Genomic DNA, 22238 nt, shown 5'->3' on the forward strand with positions numbered 1-22238 from the left:
TCTGTTTGAATTTCAAAGAATGAGTAGAGTTAAAGAACCCTATCTGATAAAGCCGAGGAACAAGGCATGACGCTCAAGGATCGGTAAAGGCCTCAGCAGAGCCGTGAATGGCAGTGAGTGTAAGTCCCGTTGTGCCGGCGAGGTTGCAGAGGTGCCAGATGAGTCTGTTAATGTAAGCCTCTCTTGGCCTAAAGAGACAAAACCATTGATTTGGTGGTTACTCCTCGAAAATTTTAAAATTTCATATGACTTTGCATATCATTCTACTATATTGCATCCATGCATTAGATCTCAAAAGAGTTGAAATCTAGTTGAGAATAAAAGAAAGACTGCGTGTTCTTAAGAAGATTAATATATATATATATATATATATATATATATATATATATATATATATATATATATATATATATATATATATATATATATATATATATATATATATATATACCTCTAAAAAACTGAATATGAATAGATTTTTTAGGATTTTATATATATATATATATATATATCTCTATATATTCTTTTGCGACTGTATGTTCTTAATTGGACATTGTTGAAAGGTCAAATGTAGATGTAAAAGGACTTTAGACTTTATGTATATCTGTACGGGCCAGATTGTCAAACAGGTTGTTTGTTTTGTCGTGAAAATGTTTTGTCCAACATTTTGGTTTCATTGATTATAAAGAGGTGAAAATGAGAGGAGCTGTCACGTGCCTTAGTTGAATGTCCATAATGTGGGCCCCACCAAACCTGTGAAAATTGGGGTCGTGACAGATAGGGCCTCACATTAATGGGTTGACTACCATTTTGCAAGTGAATGACGTGATCATGGGCCCTCTTTGGAGGGAGGCCCACTGGTTCTTCAAAAATATCTACAAACCTGTCCAATAACTCTTTTAATTCACCCATGGGCTCTGGAATGGGCCGAGTGATTGCTTCTGTTAAATCCAACTTAAACAATATGGCATGGTGGGCTCCTTTAATAACCCTTTTCATCTCACCAACCAGAAATGGTCCTTGGTTTACTTCACCAACCAGAAATACATTCCGTCCTTGATCGTGGAAGTTGACACTTAAATGACTGTAGTCAAACACCATCGGTCCAAAGGGTATCATCCACTCTACCTCTAGGAGTACGTCTGCACCTACCATGGGCAAGGTATATGCTCCAACCACCATATCATAACCTTGCATCTTAAGCAGAAACTGCCGAACCCTACCATCACAACGGAGCATGTTGCCATCTCCCACTAACACCATAATGCCGTTGGTCACTTCTACCGGTAGATCGAGCAGTTGCACCACCTCTTTTCGTAGGAAATTATGGGTACTTCCACCATCGAGCAAGACTTGAACCTTCATTCCCTTAATCATTCCAGCAATACATATTGTCCGCAGCGATTGCACACCATTGATGGAATGACATCCTAGTTCGGGCATGACTTCCCCTGCTTCCATCGTTTCGCCCTCCGATGATGAGATACAGTTGGTCTACTCCACAAGGGCTCCTCAATCATCATATTCTAATAAGAATAGCTGTCTCTATTTGCAATGATGCTCGGTGACATATCTTTCGTCACAATTATAGTAGAGACCTCTTTCCCTCCGTGATTGCATATCAGCAGGGTTAGTTTCCTTATGGGTATGGATGGAGAAGGCGGTGCTGGTAAGGCCAAGAGTTAGGGGCGGGTGAGATAGGAGTGGGTAACAGGGGTGGCCTAAAGGCGATGGGAGTTGGACGGAAAACAGAGCGCCGATTATCCAGGAGTTTTGCTTCCTTCAATCGAGCGAGGTTTATGGCAGAGGACAGGTCAGTGGGTCTGAATGCTATAACTTCATTACAGATTTCACTCTTCAACCCGGAGATGAAGTAGCTCACTAAGAAGGTGGTGGGAAGGTCTTGGATACGGTTGGCAAGAGTTTCAAAACGGGTTTGGTAGTCGACGACAGTGGTGGTCTGAGATAATTTGGCAAGGGCGGCGCGAGGGTCTTCAAAAGAAAATAGTCCAAATCGGATTTTCAATGCACGGGTAAACAGGTGCCAGGAGGTGAACTGACCAGCACAATGCATCCATTGAAACCACCGCAGCGCTGGTCCTTCCAAGTGAAAAGAAGATACAAGAATGCGTTGGTCTTTAGGGGTTACATGATATTCAGAAAAGCGTTCTACCTTACCAACCGGCGGGGTCAATGCCGTCAAATCTTGGGAAATCGAGTTTGATACTCTAGGGTTTGAAGATTCGGCTAGGGTTTGGGTGGTGGTAGTGGCCAAGGATGCTACAGTGGAGGCAGAGCCTGAAGGAGTGGATGGGTCTGGTGCACGGTTTGAGGACCGCCGTATAAATTGGTCTACCCTACCTGCATGGGCATTCAGCTCGGAGGCAACCGTAGTGACAGCTGATTTTTGTTCTTCCATGGATTTATGCAGCTCCGACAATCTTCCTTCATGAGCAACTGTTGTATTGCTAATAGCGGTACTCAGATTCTTCACCGCTTCATCAAGATGCCGTAGGTGAGTATTATCCGCCATCTTTCAAAATCCAGTAGGTCGAACCAAGAATGATACACCCAAAGATGGGCGATCGGTTGCAGATGATGAAAAGAGGGTAAGAACAAAGAAGAACTCACAGAGGAGAGGTAAATAAGGATAATTTTCTTTTTAACTTCCATTGCTACTTTCAGTGGTATTTATAACCCTCAATTACAACCGTTAGTGATCTCTCGACCATGAGATCAATTACCCTCTAAAATCCCCAATCGTTTTCACAAATTCCTCACTCATGTTTCTATTTTGATCTTTTCCCTTTTGCATTTACAGAGCATCATCGGTTAGGCGAGCTGGCTTTTGGCGTGATCTAGTACTGGTACGCAGTGCTTTGGTTGTGGCCTCCTGTCCCTGTCCTGGCATAACCAAAATCTGCTCAGCTGGAGGTGGTCCTGGTATAACTGAAGCCTGCTTTGCTGGAAATTGCTCTCCATAAGAAGGCGCTGAGCTCTAGTTCGTATCATAAGACCTATACCTAGATATTATGGAGTTTTTTGGACAAATTGCAGCAATGTCATGGAATTTGGATTGGAATTTAATTTTCAATTGAGAATGGAGAAGAACAATGGGTTAGACAAGAAGACCAAGAGGAGTATTGCAAGCTACAACAGATGGGTCGTCATGTTCATCTTAGGAATTCCCATAAATTATAGCATTTCAAGATTCAAACATAAATACATAATAAGAGAAATCACAGAAATCTAGGTACATCTCATTTTTAGGCTAAACAAGACAAGATTAGATGAGAGTTAATATCTCGATATGTCTCAGTACTACCTCTAGATCTTATATACCTCAGAATTTTACTGAATTCTTATGCTTCCCTTCTAAATTTGGCTTTGGTTTCTACCAAAAATAAAAATAAAAGTTACCCCAACTCTGAGTTCTCAGTGCTACTCGGTTCTATGGACCACTGAGTTGGCCTTTGAGATCAAATTCTGAACTATGGATAAATGAATATGGAAAACTCAAATGCAAAAAGCAGACTGTAGAGTTACAAGAATCAAGACTGTGATGTCAATAACAATACATGAATATGTGGCTTGAATGTCTCTGAGGCAGCAAAGACCAGAAACCAGTACTCACAAAGCTTTTAGAAGAGAAAGAGAAAAGGGAGAGAGAAGTCATCACTGAACCACTGACACGGTTATCACTGATTTCTAATACAAACGTCTCTCGGAAAATCCATTTGTCTCCCAAATACATCTTTTTGAAAACCAAGTGAGTCACTAGTGATATAATAAGACTGGTCTGGAGACAAAAACAAGAACAAAAAAGGACTAATGACGTATCAACCTCATTATTACCACAAGGAATGTTCAAAAAAGTCAACTGCTTTTCTTCTTTTTTTGGGATGAATTAGAGCCAACTGTGAAGCAAGCAAACAAGCATAACCAAGGCCTTAAAAGATTGCCTGAACTTGAGCACGATTGGAGTACACAGCATATAACAACAACTGCCTAGTGCATTGGTGATGCTGTGGTGCGTTAAGCCCACACTCACTCAGAGGTCTCAAGTCTGAATCTCCAAAGGTAACATTCCCTGCCTTACGTATCCCAATTAAAGACACAGTATAAGAACTTCAATTAGTTGCCAGCATCATTTTGTCCCATGGGAACTAAATAGAATGGGATACCTAACTAGCTTTACATCATTTACATAACAACATGAACAACTCAGCCTCATCCCAACTAGATGAGGTCAGCTACGTGGATCTTTCAAACCAAATTTGGAAAAACTGAAGACCTCACAAAGAAGAAGGAAAGTCAAAGGAATGCAGAGTAAAAAATGACAAAATGAGACTAAAAGAAGAAAGATAGAAATGGAAAATGGAAAATGAAAGATGACAACAAGAGGAAAGAGAGAGCCAAACAAATCAGGAAAATCTCAGGTACCAGGTATCAACCGTGTGGATTCTTGACCCCATCCCCCCAGTAGGTTTTATTTGAGATCATACATGGTACGGCAACCAGATCATGCACATCATTCTCACAATTCCACATATGGTCATACCAACTGGAAAAAACTATAAATATATTTTCTGGCACCCAATCAAAAAACTAGTAAGGCCTATTAAACCATGGAATTCTGCAACAAAGAAATTTTGGATTACAACCAACAAAATAAGAATCTGAAGCTCAATATTTCCATGTCAAAAGACTTTCATTTTCCGCTAGCATCATTTCAGACAAAGATTACCCTTCCATCCATTTCACGGATAAGGATAAGTTTCAGCTGAAAAGATGATTGCCACTTATGTACTTTGAGTTTGATGGGAAAAAAGTAATACAAGAAATTGAAAATTTTGGAATTCATAGATTGCCCCTCTGCTATATGATAGCATCATTATACAATACTTATGTAATACCTAATAAACTGTCTAAGATGAATAGAATAAAACACATAAATATTAAAACAATGCAAAGAAGAGATGGGAGAAATTTGAATTTACTACTTGTAGGAAGGTGTTTCTCATAAATGATATCAACAGAAAAATTTCCAGTCTACCAGTTAACATCATCAGAAATTCATACCTTGATATGTCTGAACAGTCACCAGTGTGCCTAACACACCCTCTTGCTTCAGTATTGTGTGTTCCCGTGGATGAACATAAAACAGAAGGCCTTCGAGAGGCTACGTAGTCACAACGCTTTCCACATAAGCGCCATAAATTATCCGAAGAGAAGTTAAACTTTGCAGCCAAGAGATGTCCATTAATAGATTTTATACTTTCAACTTTTTGATTTATAGGATGTAAACCAGCACGCTTTAATGACTTGGCAAATGAACAAACAGTTCCATATGATTCAATCTTATTGGCCTTATCAGTCACCCTAGGGCCCACAGAAACTTGGCTTGGAGTTAGGGCCATTTGATGATAAAACCTGTACCAATGCACAAGGCTACCTCGTTTAGTAGGGTCCACGGAGGGTCAGATTTACATGACCTTATCTCTGTAATAACATTGATAACTGATAAGACTTGGACTTGGTAGTATATGTCGAGTCACTAAGATTATTATCGCCGGAAATCCTGTACCATTTTTTGTCTGAAACATAAGTACATGAGCCACATTAGGTAACATCCATTGAATCAAAATTTCAGGTAAAAATACTAAAAGCAATTTCCACTAGAATAAAACATATTCAGAAAAATACTTAAGGTTATTTAGGGACTCTAGATACCACATTCAGGATAATGCTTCAGTGCTAAATAATTTCTAGAAATTCTATATTACTAACATTGGAAGAAGTTGGATATATTTTCATTCCCCCTCCCCTCCACGCAGGTTTATTTTTTACATGAGGAGTGAATTTGTTAGAAGATACTTATTTCTACCATACCAATCAAATCTGGGAACAGCAGCGCTACAGGTGTAAAAATCCTGGGACAATAATTAATTTAAATTTTGAGTGGTCATGTTTTCGTTTTCTGGTACCTGAGTTACAATGTTGTCACCAAACATGGACAATATCTGAAGCTACCTGTATGTTGGAAGCATTAAAATACCACAACTACATTGCACCTTTTTTCATTTAGCAGTTCATTCTTCTTCTTTTGGAGGTGGCTTTAAAGAACCAACAGAATCAGAATCTTTTTTCTTTTCTTTTCTCCTTTTTTTTTTTTTTTTTTTGGGGGGGGGGGGGGGGGGTGGGGAGAGAGGGGGGTATGCAACATAATTTGAATTTACTAGAAAATGTAAATAACAGCATCGCAGTGCAAAATAAAACAGAGAATACTATCTAAGGAATCAAAATTTATGTCAAAAAGGATCCAACAGAACAGAAAACTCTATGATTAGGATCTGACATACAACTTTTTTAACTTTTGGATTTTCAGAACCTTCTGTTTAGCAAGCTAATCTGCCAACTCGTTAGGAGATAAAAAGACAGATAACCCAGTGCCAAAGGCTTTTGAACTAGCAGAGCCCAGGGGGCAATTTTCACAAGCAATCTTATCCTGTAAGGCTGTAACTTATGCTGAGAAGCTGTTTCGATGCCTTGACCTTAGTCTAATTAGCAGATCTTGGCTTTAAATCAAACTAGTTGACCTCAAAGAACGCTAGATGACAGACAGACAGACAGATCCTGATACCTCAATGACACAATTTGATAGTTGGCTTGCAAAAACCGTAAGGGCAGCTCATGTTGTGCCACATTGCATTGGTGTTTTCCGAAAGAAATTTCTAATACAATTGGTAAGATAACCTGGTTCAAACCTGTTCTATCATTTCTTGCTCAATTGAAAACTACTACGTATCAAAACAAGGAACACTAAAGATCATTATCATCTCCTAACAAATCCTCTACCATGACAACCAAATACTCAAAGTAGGACGGATTTTCACTCTTAATAAATATTAGAGGGGGAAATATCCATGCAATTGAAATCATAAACATCAGAGCCCTACTTGTTTGAGTCAAACACAAGCTAAAACACTGCCAAGAATGGTCAATTTTACGTTTGATCTATGTTTTAGACAGTGTTATAGATTCTCCACTTTGGGACATCGTAAGCAAGAAGGCCCCAGAACTGTTTAATTTTGGTGCATCATGAGAAATGACTTAAAATTGGACGCAAACTTATAACTAGTAAGGCATACAGACAACGTAGATAGGAAGAACTGAACAACCTCTTTCTGCTTCAGCATAGGTCTAGAAAGTTGATCCAAATATTAAGCAGAAATATAAATTGAATTCAAACAAACCAACATAGTCAAGTTCTACAAGAAATTTCATGGAAAAGTAACGGAACCTGGAAATTTTGGAGAAATGATAGAACCGATTCAGAGAAGAAAGAGCCAGAAACTGAGATACGATTGACCTGGTGAAGCGGATGAAGAGACACAGTGGTTGAGGAACTAAGAAGTACAGTGAGGCACGAGGTATGTAAGAAATGGGCAAGGGAGCAAGGGACCATGAAAACTCTGAGCAAATGATATCCACAAGTTTAGCCTCTGGTCCCGGCTTTGCCAACACGAGCAAACAGAAATTTGGAATAGGGAATTGATGACCATGGGCCCTATACTGGGCCCTGAAGCCCATATTATCCAACTTTAAATGGATGTGGACTTCGCTTTCGCTTTCCTGGCACTCGGCCTTTTATCAACATCCATTAATTTTCTTTTTTCGTCCAAAAACATCCATTAATATTCAAGATAAGGAGTTGGACCACCTTCCCCGTCAGCGTAGAACAATGTGCTCCTTGACGCCGTTCAACTACAAAATAGGGGGTACCCATTGTGGAGACGAGTGTGGATCATCTCCCTGATGGGGGAGCGTTCTCTGTACTCCCCAGATGGAGTTAAAACCACAAATTATGTGGGGCTTGCAAAGTAAAAAAAATAATAATTAAATCCAATTATCCTAACCCTGTGGGTCCCCCTATAATTCGTGGTCAGGAGAGACAATCGCACCCATCGCAGCCGGGCGGGAGCAGGCCAAACAAAGAATTTTTTCCCCCAAAATTGATTTTTAACCGGGGAACCGGTCATGCCGCCATCATGATGGTGGGTTTAGGGAAGGCGGGAGATCAATCGAGTCATACCACTTCTAATTATTTTTTCATTTGTACACGTGCAAAACTCCCCTCCCCCAACTACTACATGGTTGACGGGAAGGTGATCTAGAGTCATCAAGAAAAAAATTGGCCAAGCAATTCGGCGAAGTTAAGGGGTTGTAGGATAAGAGGTCTATGTTTCTTGTTTCTCATGTTTTTTCACTTTTTTTTATTGGAAACAGCCCAAATCATATATGTGTAATCTGGTTTGTTTCATGTATTATTTTTATATATTTTTTAAACAAACTAGCATGTTTGATTCAGGAAAGCAATGGTTTCAACCCAATTGCCATTAAAATTTTGGTTATTGTTGATGATACTTATAGGCTTAAAGCAAACTTTGAGAGGTGTAATTTTCTGTGTTTCAAGAGCTACTAACTTTACAATAGACTCTTTAGCTAAGTTGGTCCTTTTAATAGAGCTGCCGATGGGTTGGCCATTAACCAACCATTGGCTAATGCAATTATATAATGCAGGTGCTTCGGCTTCTAACAGTTTTTATGATCAATAGATTTGTTTTCTACCAAAAAAAATTTGACACAATTTTCAATTTTGAGGGTCAGCTTGCAAGCACCTCAATATAGATCTTACGACTCAACCAACCCTATTGTTGCTGCACAATCCTGTTCGTCCCTTTAGCCGGTTGAACCTGCAAGAATGAGCTCGACCGTGGAGGTCGGAGGTCGAGTTTTCACCTCCGACGATCTAGTTAGAAATCCAACTAAGGAAGACAAGAGAGTAATGAACAATAATGATACGAATAGTGATAGTTCTATTCAGCGTACCTTTCTTTTGTGCTCCCTTACCTTTTTATAGGTTTTTCACGTATGAGTTCGTCTCGAACTAAAACATTATTTGGACTGCAATACGAACTTTAGTGATTAAGTCTTACTCAAATATGAGTTATTGAGTCCCAGTCGAATACTTTGTCTTCGGTTATCAATTTACTAGGATTCACTTTGTTATCCTGCCTTTACGCTTGTATAACCGACCTTAACTTGGTCTGTTCAAACTGGGTGTATCCGACCTGGTTCGACCTGGGTTTAACCGACCTGGTCCGACCTGGGTTTATCCAAACTGGTTCGAGCTAGTTTATTTCTCCCTTATCACCTATATTGACAATTATATCTTTCGATACATCACATCATATTTATTTATTGCAGCTCTAGGGGCACTTGGGTCTTCCTTCCTCGGTCTTCCGGTTGTGTTTTTTTTTTTGTTTGCCAACAGGGCTGGAGGCCCATAGTAGAATACGACCACTCAGTCTTCCTTGCCAAAGTGAAGCCTTCTGCGCAAGCCCATTATTTTTCCTAGAGAAAAACAAGAAAAGAGTTGTTATAGCAAGGACAGGTTTGCTTTTTACCATGAGTCCCAGAAGGCACAGACATTTGTAGCAGCAATTGAGGCAGAAAAACATACATGGCTTCTTATGAGATGTGGCTGAGCAACGATAGGTGCACCTTGGCTTGCGATCAGTAATCCAAGCTTTCATTAGTTCATTGTTCTGTACTAGACGAGCAATTCATTTACCAGCTTTAATGCAGACCAGATATTGAGCTAATGTATATGTGCCCGATTAGATAAACTGAACAATGAAAAGGTAATTGACATAAAGAATGTCTGGTTGTACCTCTGCAACATTGGAAAATGCAGCTAAAAGAAGCACAAACGAAAGCAAGAAATGAAGATTGTGTTGACGTCCAACCATATCTGTGACTATTTCTTTTCTCTTGAAGCCTTCTTTTACTTGTACACGTAGAGAAGGCATGGAATGGGTCTCATTTGTGGGGATTGGAAGATCAATGGAGCACTGAGTACTTTTTTTTTTAGGCTTGAGGTGTGAGAATATGTGTAATTGGGCATAAAAGTGGCGAGTTTGTGGAACTTTCTGTTGGATTTGACACACTCTCAGTAGTGTAAATTTATATCTGCTTTTTCATCTTACTCATTTTATGCTCTATTCCTATTGATTTTTTAGTACCTCAATAGCGACCTGTAACCTCTCTTGATCTTGAGAATCTCTCAAATTCTATTTGGGAAATGAGGTAGAAATTGTTTGTTAGATTTAAAGTGGGGTGAGAAAAATGAAGGTGAAAAAATGTTTAACCATAAAATTTTGAAGTATGTGACTTGTTTGGTTCACTAGAACAGAAAAGTTGGCATACAAGTAATTTTGTACTAACAACAAAAGTAAAACCTATTAAATAGATGTAATTTTGTGAAAAACAACAAAAGTAAAACTTACATTTACATTTTTTTTGGATATGAGATTCATCCGGGCCAGCTTACGCACACCATGATTACATTCTCAAGGGAGCTTTTATATAATTAATGCCGCCGAATGGGTGCAAACCCAAGATCTCCCCTATGGAAGTTGGGCCTTTAACCGCTTTACTAACCCACCATTGGCTTTTTCCCACCCTTTTTTCCGAACCCAACTTTGCAAACGAATGGTAGCTAACAAGGAAAGTGTACACCACAATATAATGAATCATGTACTCGAGGAAACAAAAAGAGAATTAATTGAAGAGAAAGGAAGGAAAGTAGATCTGTAAACGGATCGGATACACCAGTATTCGAATTCAAATCCGATTAGCAAAACCGTTATCCAATCCGAATCCAAATCCTGCAGAAATTTAGAGAAAGCATCCGAATTCGAATCTGAAACATTATTGGATATCCAATAATCCAATAATAATCCGATTCAATAAACTATCCGATTATTGATTGGTGATTGTCATTTTTTTTTACTTCTGATTTCCAATATCCGGTTACGGATTACGAATTAACGGTTTCCAAATCCAATTATCAACCCATTTTTTGAGAAAATTGTTTAATACTCTAACTAGATAATTTCGGATTTCCAATTATTTGGTTGCCAATTGCTGGTTTTCGAATCCAATTATTATCCTTTTTCAGAGAAAAAATGTTGAACTTTACTCATTACGAATTAACGGTTTCCAAATCCAATTATCAACCCATTTTTTGAGAAAATTGTTTAATACTCTAACTAGATAATTTCGGATTTCCAATTATTTGGTTGCCAATTGCTGGTTTTCGAATCCAATTATTATCCTTTTTCAGAGAAAAAATGTTGAACTTTACTCAATTCGGATAGATTTTTATCGGATATTATCGGATCCGATAAGGAATTCTCCGAATCCGGTTGCTTAATGGACGGATAAGGATAGTTTTAAGTAAGAAAAATTTTCGGATATGGACACCCTCAAACAAATACAAATGCGAATTCAGAGGTGGATTTCAGCTATCCATTTACCGGACTAAAGAAAAGGCACGTCTACTACAGATAAGAGCAAAACAACTTACCGGGCTTATTGTACTTTCACGGGATCTCTAAATGTGGGCACCAGACAAAGACTATAAACCACCTAACCTCCAACCTTAAATCACTGGGGGGGGGGGGGGGGGGGGAATGGAATTGGTGATTGTTCTGTAAGAGAAGCGACCAAAAATGAAAATGAAAAGTGCTTGATAGTTAAAATCCATTTATGGATTTCGTACTTGATTTCAATTATCAGTTATCCAGTATTTGTCACGTACGCTCTCTAAAGTTATTCACGGACTCTACCCGCATTCCGCAATAAGTTTTCTTACATTGCCCAAAATACCCTCCTGAAATCATCCGCGTTAAATAACTGCAATCCCATGGATTTGAGGAAAATTCTGGACCAATTTTGAATACTTTATTCAGCCAATTAGCCAAATCCATCTGGGATATAACCCTTACCTTTGAGCAAGAAACCGTCAGATCGCTCTCATACAGGATAGAACAATATCATGCCTCCAAAACCCTCTTCAGACAAACCCACACCTAGAAAGAGTTCCTTACATCTCTTGTAAACCGAGATGGACTGGAAAGGTCAATCAGCTCCATCAAGCATGTAAAATTGATGACATTGCTGGAAAGGAAATTGACAACAAAGAAAGATATTTTGGCTTCCATTGTCCACTAAAATTTCCGGACAAGATAACTTAAAACAAAGTATTACATCTAACATTGAAGAAATGAAACAGGAATGCAAAATCAATCCTGAATGACACCAACAAACTAGAAAGATTTTACCAACTCTCTTGTCTCTGTCACCTAACTCTGTCCTTCCATTTTGCATTGGACTCTTTTGCCTAATTATAGTTTTGTCAACCCAACGGGACTTTGCAAAGGCTACAGAGGATTGCCTCATACTCTGCCTCTTCCTTGCGGGGCCGACTTACTTATATTTCCTAAGTTGGACATGGTGAAAAAGTCCCTCTTTTCCTGTTGTCCACCATGGATCACCAAACTCTCTCCCAGAGCTTGCTCAGAAAGATTGTTGGGAGCTGAACATCACAGAAAATTTCTTCAAGTCCCAGGACTCCATGTCTGGCGACATGACAAAGGCACCAATGGCCAGTGCAATGGCTGCAAACACCATGCTCTTCATGCATCCATGCCCACGCGAAACTCTTCCCAGTAACACCTTGCAGTACTTGTCTGCCTCATTGATGGAAGCTTGAGAGTGAGCATCATCTCCGCCATCCAGTGCTTTCTCATTCTAAAATACGATCAAGATGAATGAATCAGTCCATAAGTGTTTTACCCGTTAATTTGCAATGCATCATCCACCAACAAGAATGAAGCATTCATAAATAACGCATCCTCTGATTTGTAAGAAAATAAAAATGGAATTATGGCAACAAGTGAATCTGGTGTTAATCATCAAAATATTAATGTACCTTCTGTCTGAAACTTTTCAGAGTCTCCTTCAGAGATTCAAGAGAGGTGTGTTTAATAGAAAGCAGCTTCCAGTCATCACTCAGCTTTTTCAAAACATTAACACTGGCATCAATATGATCCAGGTAAATCTTGTCCTGTTTCCACCATAGATCATACCAAGTAAAGATCAAAATAATGATACCACAATAGGCAAAGAAAAAAGAGATATATCCTATATGTAGAAAATGCCACGATAAGAATCAGACTTCCTTACCCATTGCTTGCAACAATCAGGGTTTTCAGTCAAGCACCAGATGAAAATACCAGTGGCTTCTTTGGATAAGTCTGGGATGCCTGCAATGCAGTTTATTATCTCAATCCTCAAACTCAGATGTTGGTTCTAACCTTGTCATAATCTAAATAAGAGAGCCAAAGGAAAATATGAAAGAAAAAATGGATATAAAAGAATGCAGTTTCACATCCATACTTACTTTCGCCTACTGCTTGGATTGCAAAGTTCAATGTTTGCAGGGAAACTTGCTTCATTGCTTTACTTCCAGAGACACCAGAAAGTGCAAGTTCTTTCAAAGTGGGATATATTGCCTCAAACCGTTCAGTGGCCTACACAAAAACTACATTGAAAAGACTGCCCTGGGCCCCTGACTGTGTAATAATGATAAGCATAATATTAAATGATTTGAAAGATATCCTGATAATACTACACCATATACACACCTTGATTCGAGCTGATGGAACAGGGAAAGTAACTCGCATCAACTGTTCAAGAGCTGAAGGTGGCACCAGACGCTCCCCCTTTCTGGCTACACCATTCAGTAACATAGGCCGAGCTTTTGGCATAGACAAAATTCTGTAACCGAAAAACACAAGAAAATTACAAATATAAACAAAATAAAAGTTAAATATAAGAATGATATAAATCAAATTTCCAAAGTGTCCTAACCTCTCCGCTAACTGCAAAATCAAGTCCCTAGACTGTGGGTTACAAGATTTGCCAGTCACCATAGGCAAGAGGTTATGCACCCATGAATACATCCCTACAACCAGGTCTCCTTGGGAGGCCTACACAAGCCAGAATTACCACAAGCAAAGTAAAAGTTAATTGTTTTTCTTAAAGAGATACCAACTGAAGTATTGGAAAATCTAATCTTACCTGAGCAAATAACCAGATCATAACTGGAACTTTATCTTGTCCTTGATATTTAGGATTTTCCCTCAAGGTAGGCAATACATTAATTAAAATATCAGGTTTACGGCGCAATAGAATAGCTAAAACCACAAAAATTGCAACCTGCATTAAAAAAAAATTCAATTACAAGTCGCCACAAATAAATGATTTCACAATCAGATCAGATTCTATAAGTACATAAATATCTACAGAATGCAAATCATGAAGACCCAGAAGGTATTCATATCACCTACTGTATGAAAATTCAAGAAAGCTATACTACCAATTTTTTTAACACACATACACAAGAAGAGAGCAAAAAATTACCATTGTAGTGTTTAGACTTGGAATTCAATAATGCACCAAAAAGGCTCAGTAGTTGTTGGGTTACTGAAAGATTACTACTGCCTCACATCCATGGTGATCATGAACAGACTAATGGCAAAAAACCCTTTGCTCAACAGAAAGCAATAGGTAATGCTGCTATTGTAACACTGTTTAGTGTTACACATTCAAAGCTCGCATTGGCCTCAGCTTGGCCCCACTAAAAGTCATTGGTCATGCATATCAATGAGGTGGACATATTCTTGGAATAAATTTCCATGGAACAGATGAAGTACAAAGTATGACATGAGCCACACATCTATGAATGCACTATGAAAGGTAAACACAGGACAATAAACAGAAAACAAAATAGCCTTAACACTATTAAAAGTACAAGAATTCAATTGGCCTAGATCATTTCACTGAAGGAAATCTTCAAGAAGGCACACTCAGAAGAAAAATAAGGATCTCCAACTCAACTGAAACTATTCCCAACTATTTTTATTCAATGAAAATTTGGGGTTTTCTTCTTAAAATCTTAAAATTAGGAACCAAACAGTAGTTTTGATCCCCCCCCCCCCCCCCAAAAAAAAAAAATTTACTTTGTCAAGGTCTGCACCTAGAGATGATGAAAGGGGTAGTTTTGCTCATCATAGGCACAGATCAATCTTTTCCCTGGATAGGAAAGTAACAGAGGTATTAAATTCAAAAATGGGCTTTTTTATCACATCCAACAGATGCATACCAAAATGTAAGCTTTCAAAAGGTCTAAACAAGAAGAACTTGTCCTCCAATTATTTCTGATTTGTTGCATTCTCTTGGGTATTGATTGACTATAGACAACACTACTACAGGAAAAACTTGTTCAAGGATGACCTAACCTGATAAAATAACCCCCTTCTGCCACTTAACAAAGAGCTTTTCTATACTAAACTCAAGATGGAGCTTCATGTGTCAAGACTATCAACATAGATCAGTGTTTTCCTTGAGATGGTACAGGGTACAGATGTAGATTGTTTGTAGTCCTATGGAAATGTTAGATTGAAGTCCAAAAGAGGTTTGAGTAAAAGCTCCAAGTTCAAACTGATTTAGGTAAAATTCCAGTAGCTAAAGTTTGAATAATACTCTATGCTTACCACTGCATTGTGACGGATCAAACAAATGCTGTTGAACTTTAAACAGCATTAAGTCTAATCCCCACCATCTTAACTGTGTGTTTTCAGGTGGCTACGAGTAAGAGAAACAAGATGCAAAGGCATACCATAACAGTTGTGATTCAGCTCTTTTCATTAATCATTCTCTATACCAAATGAAAATTTTATAAACTGAAAGAGAGAAGCTCATGGAAAGACTCAAACGCATAGAATAAAGCACCATTATAAAACCTCCACAAATTGTAACCAAAAAAAGAAAGAAAAAGAAAAAGGATGTGGTTCGTTATCAAACTGAAGATTCAGACCACCAAAAGCATTTAGCATAATTAAATTTGAAGCACTGGAAAAGAGGGATTGACAAGAAGGTGTAAGGAGTACTTTTGGACACATGGATAAACAGTGAACGGGCAATCTTTTGTTCCGACATGACAAGGGCATAGGGCTTTTCTATACAATTTGCCTTCATAGTTTTAAGGATCACCATCTGATCAGGACGATGATCAGAAAATATATGATGAGAAAATCAGACTGTCCGATCTAGGATACATATTGTGTATCAACAGACCAGCACCAATATTAGGCTTTTTTGCATTCGAACAACCAATCCTCCATTTGGTTGCTACACTTGGTAGTCTCAGTTTGCCGACAGAAGGACAAGAATAAATAGAAAAATTAGATTGGCAGTTACACGTGAGAAAAGATCCAAACAGTTCCAGGCGGAAGATTTTGAAAGTGATGGATCAAGAATATGAACCTAGGAAAAACTAAGAAAGCCATCAAGTGCAGGACCTTTTTTTTTTTTTAAGACTTGATAATCTGAGCACCAGTTCATGTCACCCTTGTCACATTTTAGGTCACACCTTGATTTCACTGGGTTACTTGTCAAAAAGAGAGGAGGTAGACCAATGGATGAGAAGAATTTGGCTTCCAAATAGTTTCCCCCGAAATTCCACCACATTCACGTTTTCAGATGTGCACATTTTCAACAGTTGACATGGTTAACATCAATGGAAAATTACAGAGGAGTCAAAAAATTTATATAGTGCTATAGCATACCTGAGCCTTTGATGGAGCCTGATGGGCCACCTTCTTGGAGCCCTTAGCAGGACCTTGGTGAATTGCTAGGTCAGCTAGAATGCTATCCAATGACCACAAAACAAACACACCAAGAGCATCAGAAGGTCGTTGGTTGATCCAGTCAGTTGATGTCTTATAAACAGCCTCAGAAATGTGAGAGAGAGGTATCTGTCAATAGTAAATTTGCTAGTTAAGTTGAGAGAGTGAACAAACAACATATGAAAATACCATATATGGCATATAGAAGAAAAAATGAGGTTAGAAACAAAAGTCATAGTCTGTAATAGCCTGAAAATATTCATAAAGCAAAAAAATCAGGATGATTCTAGTTTTATAGTCTAACACAATCCATGAGGTAGACATCAGAGTCAGTTCCAATAGGATAAAGAACTATCATGGAACTAAAAATAAGGGGATCTATAATCATCAAAAATCTCAAAAACATTACACACACACACACAGAGAGTATAGCTTAATGAACAAAACCATGCTACCATCCCCAAATGAGATGTGAATACCATATTCTAAAAGAGAAATAGGATGACAAACCAGTTAAACCAATATCTGCAAACGAATATGAGGAAGGCGGTCATTAACTAGTGTCTAACGCTATGGTAATCCATGTTACACTTGCACCAAGTTAGGTCTGGAAATGAATTGAAAAAACAAATGAAATTACCAAAAAGGAGATATGAAGGACAATGCATAAAATCCTAGCAGTAACCACAATAGATAGGTAATAACTGAAAGAAATATCAAGATTGGAACTGCATATCACATTTTAGCCAAATTAAAGACCTTTTCAAACTCGAAGACGGAGCCCGCATCGACTCTTCCACCGGGGGAGGGGGGAGGAGGAAATGCCACAGAGAGCAGCAAATAGCAAATCAGACACCCAAAAAAAAACCCCAATCAATATCATTCGTTTCTCATCCGACATTCCATGTCTAAGAATCTTAAATTGCGCAGAATTTATTCGGACCAATTCCATTAGCAACTAGTCGCATGGGAGACTTACATCGACGATCTTTGCAACCGGAGACTCCTTGAATAGCTTCGTCCACGGGAACTGGGCTGCGCTTACACCAGCGAAGGCGCGACCGAAATAATCAGCAAAACGCATCAGCTGGATCTCCGGCTGTGATTCATACGATACCTACACAAGGAATCCAAAAAAGAAATCAAATATTGTCAATTATATCATAATTCAATTTCTCTCCCCGAGGGCGAGAAAGGACAGATCCGAGAACAAGAAATAAATCAATAATATGAACGAAAAAATGAAAGCTAAAAACTTACTGTAGCATCAATGAGGTAGGCGTTAAGATGGGAAGCATCGATCTTGGAAGCTGCATCGGCTACAGTGATCTTGGGCGCCTTAGGTTTCTTCTGCTTAGGCTTCTTAACCTCGGCAGTCCCGTTCTCCACAGCACCAGATGCTTCAAAATCGCTATCGTCCCCATCATCATCAGAATGGTGTTTCGATCTGGGAACAGCCGCGGTCGCAGAAGCAGCAGCAGCGGCCTTCTGAGCTTCTATGGCTCTACGGCGTTCTTCGGATTTTTGTTCTATAGACTGAAAAGGGTTGGACTTGTCGCCTCCTGCAGATCCATTCATACGGAATTTCGCGAGATCGGAACCTGCATCTGAGTTCTTAGCCGAATTCTTCCTCTGGCGTTTCACATAGGTGACCTTCTGCCAGCCATAGTTATTGTTGTTCGAATTGTGTTCCTCCTCTTCGTAAAGAGCTGAATCAACAGAAATGGGCTTCTCGTCCATGATTGTCTCTGTCTCTCTCCTTCTCTCGTTCTCTCGCGGGCGTGTTTTCCTCTGTTCGGCTTCCTTTCTTCTTATCGTTCGCCTTGAGCGATCACAGATAATACCAGAGAAAGAAGAGGAGACGTTTCAGGGGCTGAAGAGAGAGGGAAAGAAGAGAAGAGCGACAATTTGGGTTTGAGAAGGAGGAGAGGACACGGATTTGTCGTCGCTTCGCAAGAGTGGGACAAAGAGGATTTTAATTTTGGTGCTTATATAGACTTTGACCATCCCTATCTCATAGAATTACGAGACTACCCAATTTTTTATTTATGGTGAATACATTTTACCAAAAATAAAGAAACTTTTTAATGCTTCAGATCATATTTGATTGCTTTCCCCAAAGCCATTTGATTGAAATCCTTGATCGTAGGTTCACTTAACTGCCTAGATCACAGAAAAAGGAAAACCCATATTATGTGGAGGTGGAGGAATGTTCGTGTGGCTGTGAACCCGTCACAAAAATAGTTGCTTTACAATTTAAGCGTTAAAAGCTTTTGCCAAGTCTTGGTTCAGAGAGTCTTTTGATAGTAAGTATTGGGAGGTCATTTGAAAGTTAAAAGGTGTCACAAAAGATATATTGTTTCGTGTAGGTTATAAGCCAGAACAACAGGTTGATAATTAATAACACAAAGTGGAAAATGAGACTCATGAATCACTCCTGCAATTTCGATTTTCATGAAGCCAAAAGAGATTGTCAATATGCGAGTGTAGTATGGAAACGATTAATCCCAATAAATCAATGAGAAATTTTCTTTAGTTGTGGTCATTGGCTTTACCTAAGCATGTTGAAATATAACACAACAACATAAAGGATGGACATCCAAATTCGTCATTATTCTATATTTATTTTGTAGTTGGAGAAATCGTGATACTCACAAAAAAGACTTCACTAGACCAAGGGGATGGGTGGAAATGACACAAGAATTCTACTCACAGGTGGAGGCAACTTGGACCCAACAACAAAATTCACTATCACACGGTGCTAGAAAGGAAGGCAAAGTGGAAGCGACCAACAGAAGGGTGGCTAAAATGCAATGTAGATGCTACATCCGGTTAAGAAGATTTCAATCAAGTTGGAGGTGTTTATTACAACTCAGAAGGAGTGAATTTGAAAGGTTTTGTGCACATAATTTCCAAATCAAATGTTCTTGAAACTGAGCTCCATGTGATTTATGTAGGCATCCATTATGCAGTAGAAAGAAATATGTTACCCATTCATGTGGAATCTGACTCTTCACAGGCAATAGACTATTAATCAAGGTAGGATGACCAGAACTATCATGGAGATTCAATAGCTGGTTACTTTGCATGGAAACATCATCGTTACTCGTACTAATAAAGAAGCGAATATAATTGTTTGATTGGAGGAAGAAGAGAAAAACAACAATGCAGTGTCATTCGCAATTCTTTGAGAAATTGCCTTCAGGGTATAGAAGAGTTTCATCAGGTAGATCTTTGATCAGCTCTCCTTAATTTGATCTTAGATTTTTTAATCCAGTTTATGTATAATAAGAAAAACCCACACTCAAATCTGATGGATGATAACAGTTGGAGTACAACGGCATTCCATAGGATCATAGACATACAACTTTGACATGAGCGTTAAAATATTTTTCAAGCCGTTCTTTCCGAAGTCAAAGGGATAGGGTTTCCCAGCTGAGAATTGGAGATGGATGGCAGTTCGGTAAATAAAATGGAAAAGAGAGGTTAAGATGGTTGGTGCATGTTTGGTGAGTGGTGAGTGGTGACGGATGGCACAGGCAGCCATGAATCCAGCCCGGATGGAGCAGAATAGCAGATCCGATAAAAACGAGGGATTTTTTCGTACGGCGGGCGCGTGGGGCCCACAGACTTGCCATTTTCCTCCATTTCCCTCCTCGTGTCGATGCATCACAGTATCTGTATTTAATTACGTAATATGGTTGGTAAAATGACTTTAATTTTACATTAACTCGTTATATTTGTAGGTCGCACTTTAGGAAGTTTGTTTACTTATTACTAAGAAAAAAATCCTATGTTGAGCACAACGGTGCCCATTTATACTAAGTATGTATTTGGTAAGTTTTCATTATGAGAGATCAATCCTTATGTAAAATTATTTTTTAATATTTTTATAATAAAATACTGTTATTTGCTTAGAAAATGTGCATTTGATAAATTCGTTCTGAAAATATTTTCAGCATACTATTAGAAAAAGTTTGTGTTTGATAAACTCGTTTTAAAGTTTCAATTTGTACAAATTTTTATCATTTCCATTATGTTCTTTGGTCAAAACATCTTTTTGATGTTTTGCAAAAAGTTTTTTTTGAACACTTTTCTTACCTGTTAAATCTTAAAGAACAGAAAAATTAATCATTTTAACAAGTATCTCTAACCTATTATTCCATTCCCAAATAACATAAGAATGCAAAAAACGTTTTTTAAGAACGTTGCCAAGCTCGCCCTAAATAATGGGCTGAAAAGTTCAAAATAATAAGGGAAGTTCCTTAACTCCATACCTCAAAATTTTTAATAATTTAGGAGAAATTTCTTACGTCCAGTCATCTAATCTAATCTAAGAGACTAAAAAGGGAACTACTAAATAAATATGTTAACAAATATTTCACATCCATAAATCTAGAATTTCAAAAGAGTTTAGACCTGTTTGTTTACATGAGTCTTGAGATTTCAAATCTATGGAATCAAAATTTTTAAAATTAAATGTTTGGTTGTGGAATGAAATTTGTGGATTCATCATAAAAAACTATTTGATCAACGTAATTTTTGTGAATATGCAAATGTATAAGTTTTCTAAAATCTCTGGATTTCACCATTTCCCATAAATCTACATATTCACATTTTTAGTGTAACATGGTGAATCTCTAGATTTCATGAATCTGGAGATTTTTAAAACCAAATGGGTATAATTCTCAGATTCATGAATCCAGAGATTTGATGAGATTTTCCACCTCATAACAAGAAAATAAATTTATACAGTTAAATTTAATAAAACAATCCTTTAATATGAGCGAAGTGGGTTAAAGTTCAATGAATAACTCTCGGAAGTAAGACATAAGCAGGGGCGGACCTACTAAGGGGCCGGGAGGCCATGGCCCTCGGGATCATAGAACAAAATTCCATCGAAACTTGCGAAATTTCCACCGAAATTTCCCATTTTGGAAAATGCGAAATGAAACTCATGAGGACCGAAAAAAGTCCTCAGTTTCGATTGAAACTTTCGAAATTTCGTCGAAACTTGTCGAAACCTCGAAACCTGTCAAAACTGGTCGACCCGGTTGACTAACTGGTTCATGAGGAAAAAAATTCCCAAATTTCGTGGGAAACTTGGGAAATTTCGTGGGAAACTTGGGAAATTTCTTAGAAACTTGGGAAATTTCGTGGAAACCTAGGAAATTTAATTTTCAATTTTTTTGTTTATTTCATGTTTCCCCAAATACCCACGATAAATACCCCCTCCATCAGGACTTCCCTATCCAAAGTGCGTATTCTCTCGGGTTGGTTATCTTAAGCATATTGATGACCAACTCATAAAGAGAGTTTCGATTAACTTGACAACCATAGGCATAAAATGTCATGGGATGTCTATGTTCGTTGGTTGGAGGAGAGGATGTTAGGATAGCACCCTCACGGATGAATCCACTATTGGCACTCCTTTTAACACTAAGTTGTATTTTCCTTTTATTGTCAACTATTTTGAAGTTAGAAATTATATATTGAATGTTATGTGCTTAAGTAGTTAAGTTTATAATGTACTTTTTGGACAACTCTACGTTGATGTTATGTACATTGAATGACATATCTACATTGATTTTTTTAACAAAATACAACAAATGTATTCTTTATACTCTAATTAGCTTA

The 22238-nt window shown here is 38.2% G+C and overlaps 2 protein-coding genes across 2 annotated transcripts in view; both read right to left on the reverse strand.

Moving 5' to 3' along the window:
* LOC149024813 (senescence-associated family protein) overlaps positions 1-7479 on the reverse strand; it is a 35495-nt gene extending 28016 nt beyond the window's left edge. Inside the window, exons 1-2 of the mRNA XM_089145007.1 lie at positions 7304-7479; positions 5083-5597 (exon numbers count right to left, since the gene is read on the reverse strand). Of these exons, the coding sequence (XP_089001133.1) occupies positions 5083-5420 (338 nt within the window). The 5' untranslated portion in view covers positions 5421-5597; positions 7304-7479. The remainder of the gene's footprint in view (positions 1-5082; positions 5598-7303) is intronic.
* Positions 7480-11909: 4430 nt separating this feature from the next.
* On the reverse strand, positions 11910-18553 carry LOC149024814 (uncharacterized). The gene is made up of 10 exons (XM_089145008.1): positions 17862-18553; positions 17581-17718; positions 16542-16730; positions 13993-14130; positions 13783-13901; positions 13557-13689; positions 13313-13442; positions 13096-13175; positions 12842-12976; positions 11910-12660 (listed from the first exon to the last, which is right to left on the reverse strand). The coding sequence occupies exons 1-10, from the start codon at positions 18339-18341 to the stop codon at positions 12427-12429; spliced, it is 1776 nt and encodes a 591-aa protein (XP_089001134.1). The 5' UTR covers positions 18342-18553; the 3' UTR covers positions 11910-12426.
* Between the last annotated feature and the right edge of the window lie 3685 nt (positions 18554-22238).

Source organism: Hakea prostrata, chromosome 2 (assembly GCF_041222555.1).
Source record: "Hakea prostrata isolate BN-2017 chromosome 2, UWA_Hpros_2, whole genome shotgun sequence".
NCBI lineage: Eukaryota > Viridiplantae > Streptophyta > Magnoliopsida > Proteales > Proteaceae > Hakea > Hakea prostrata.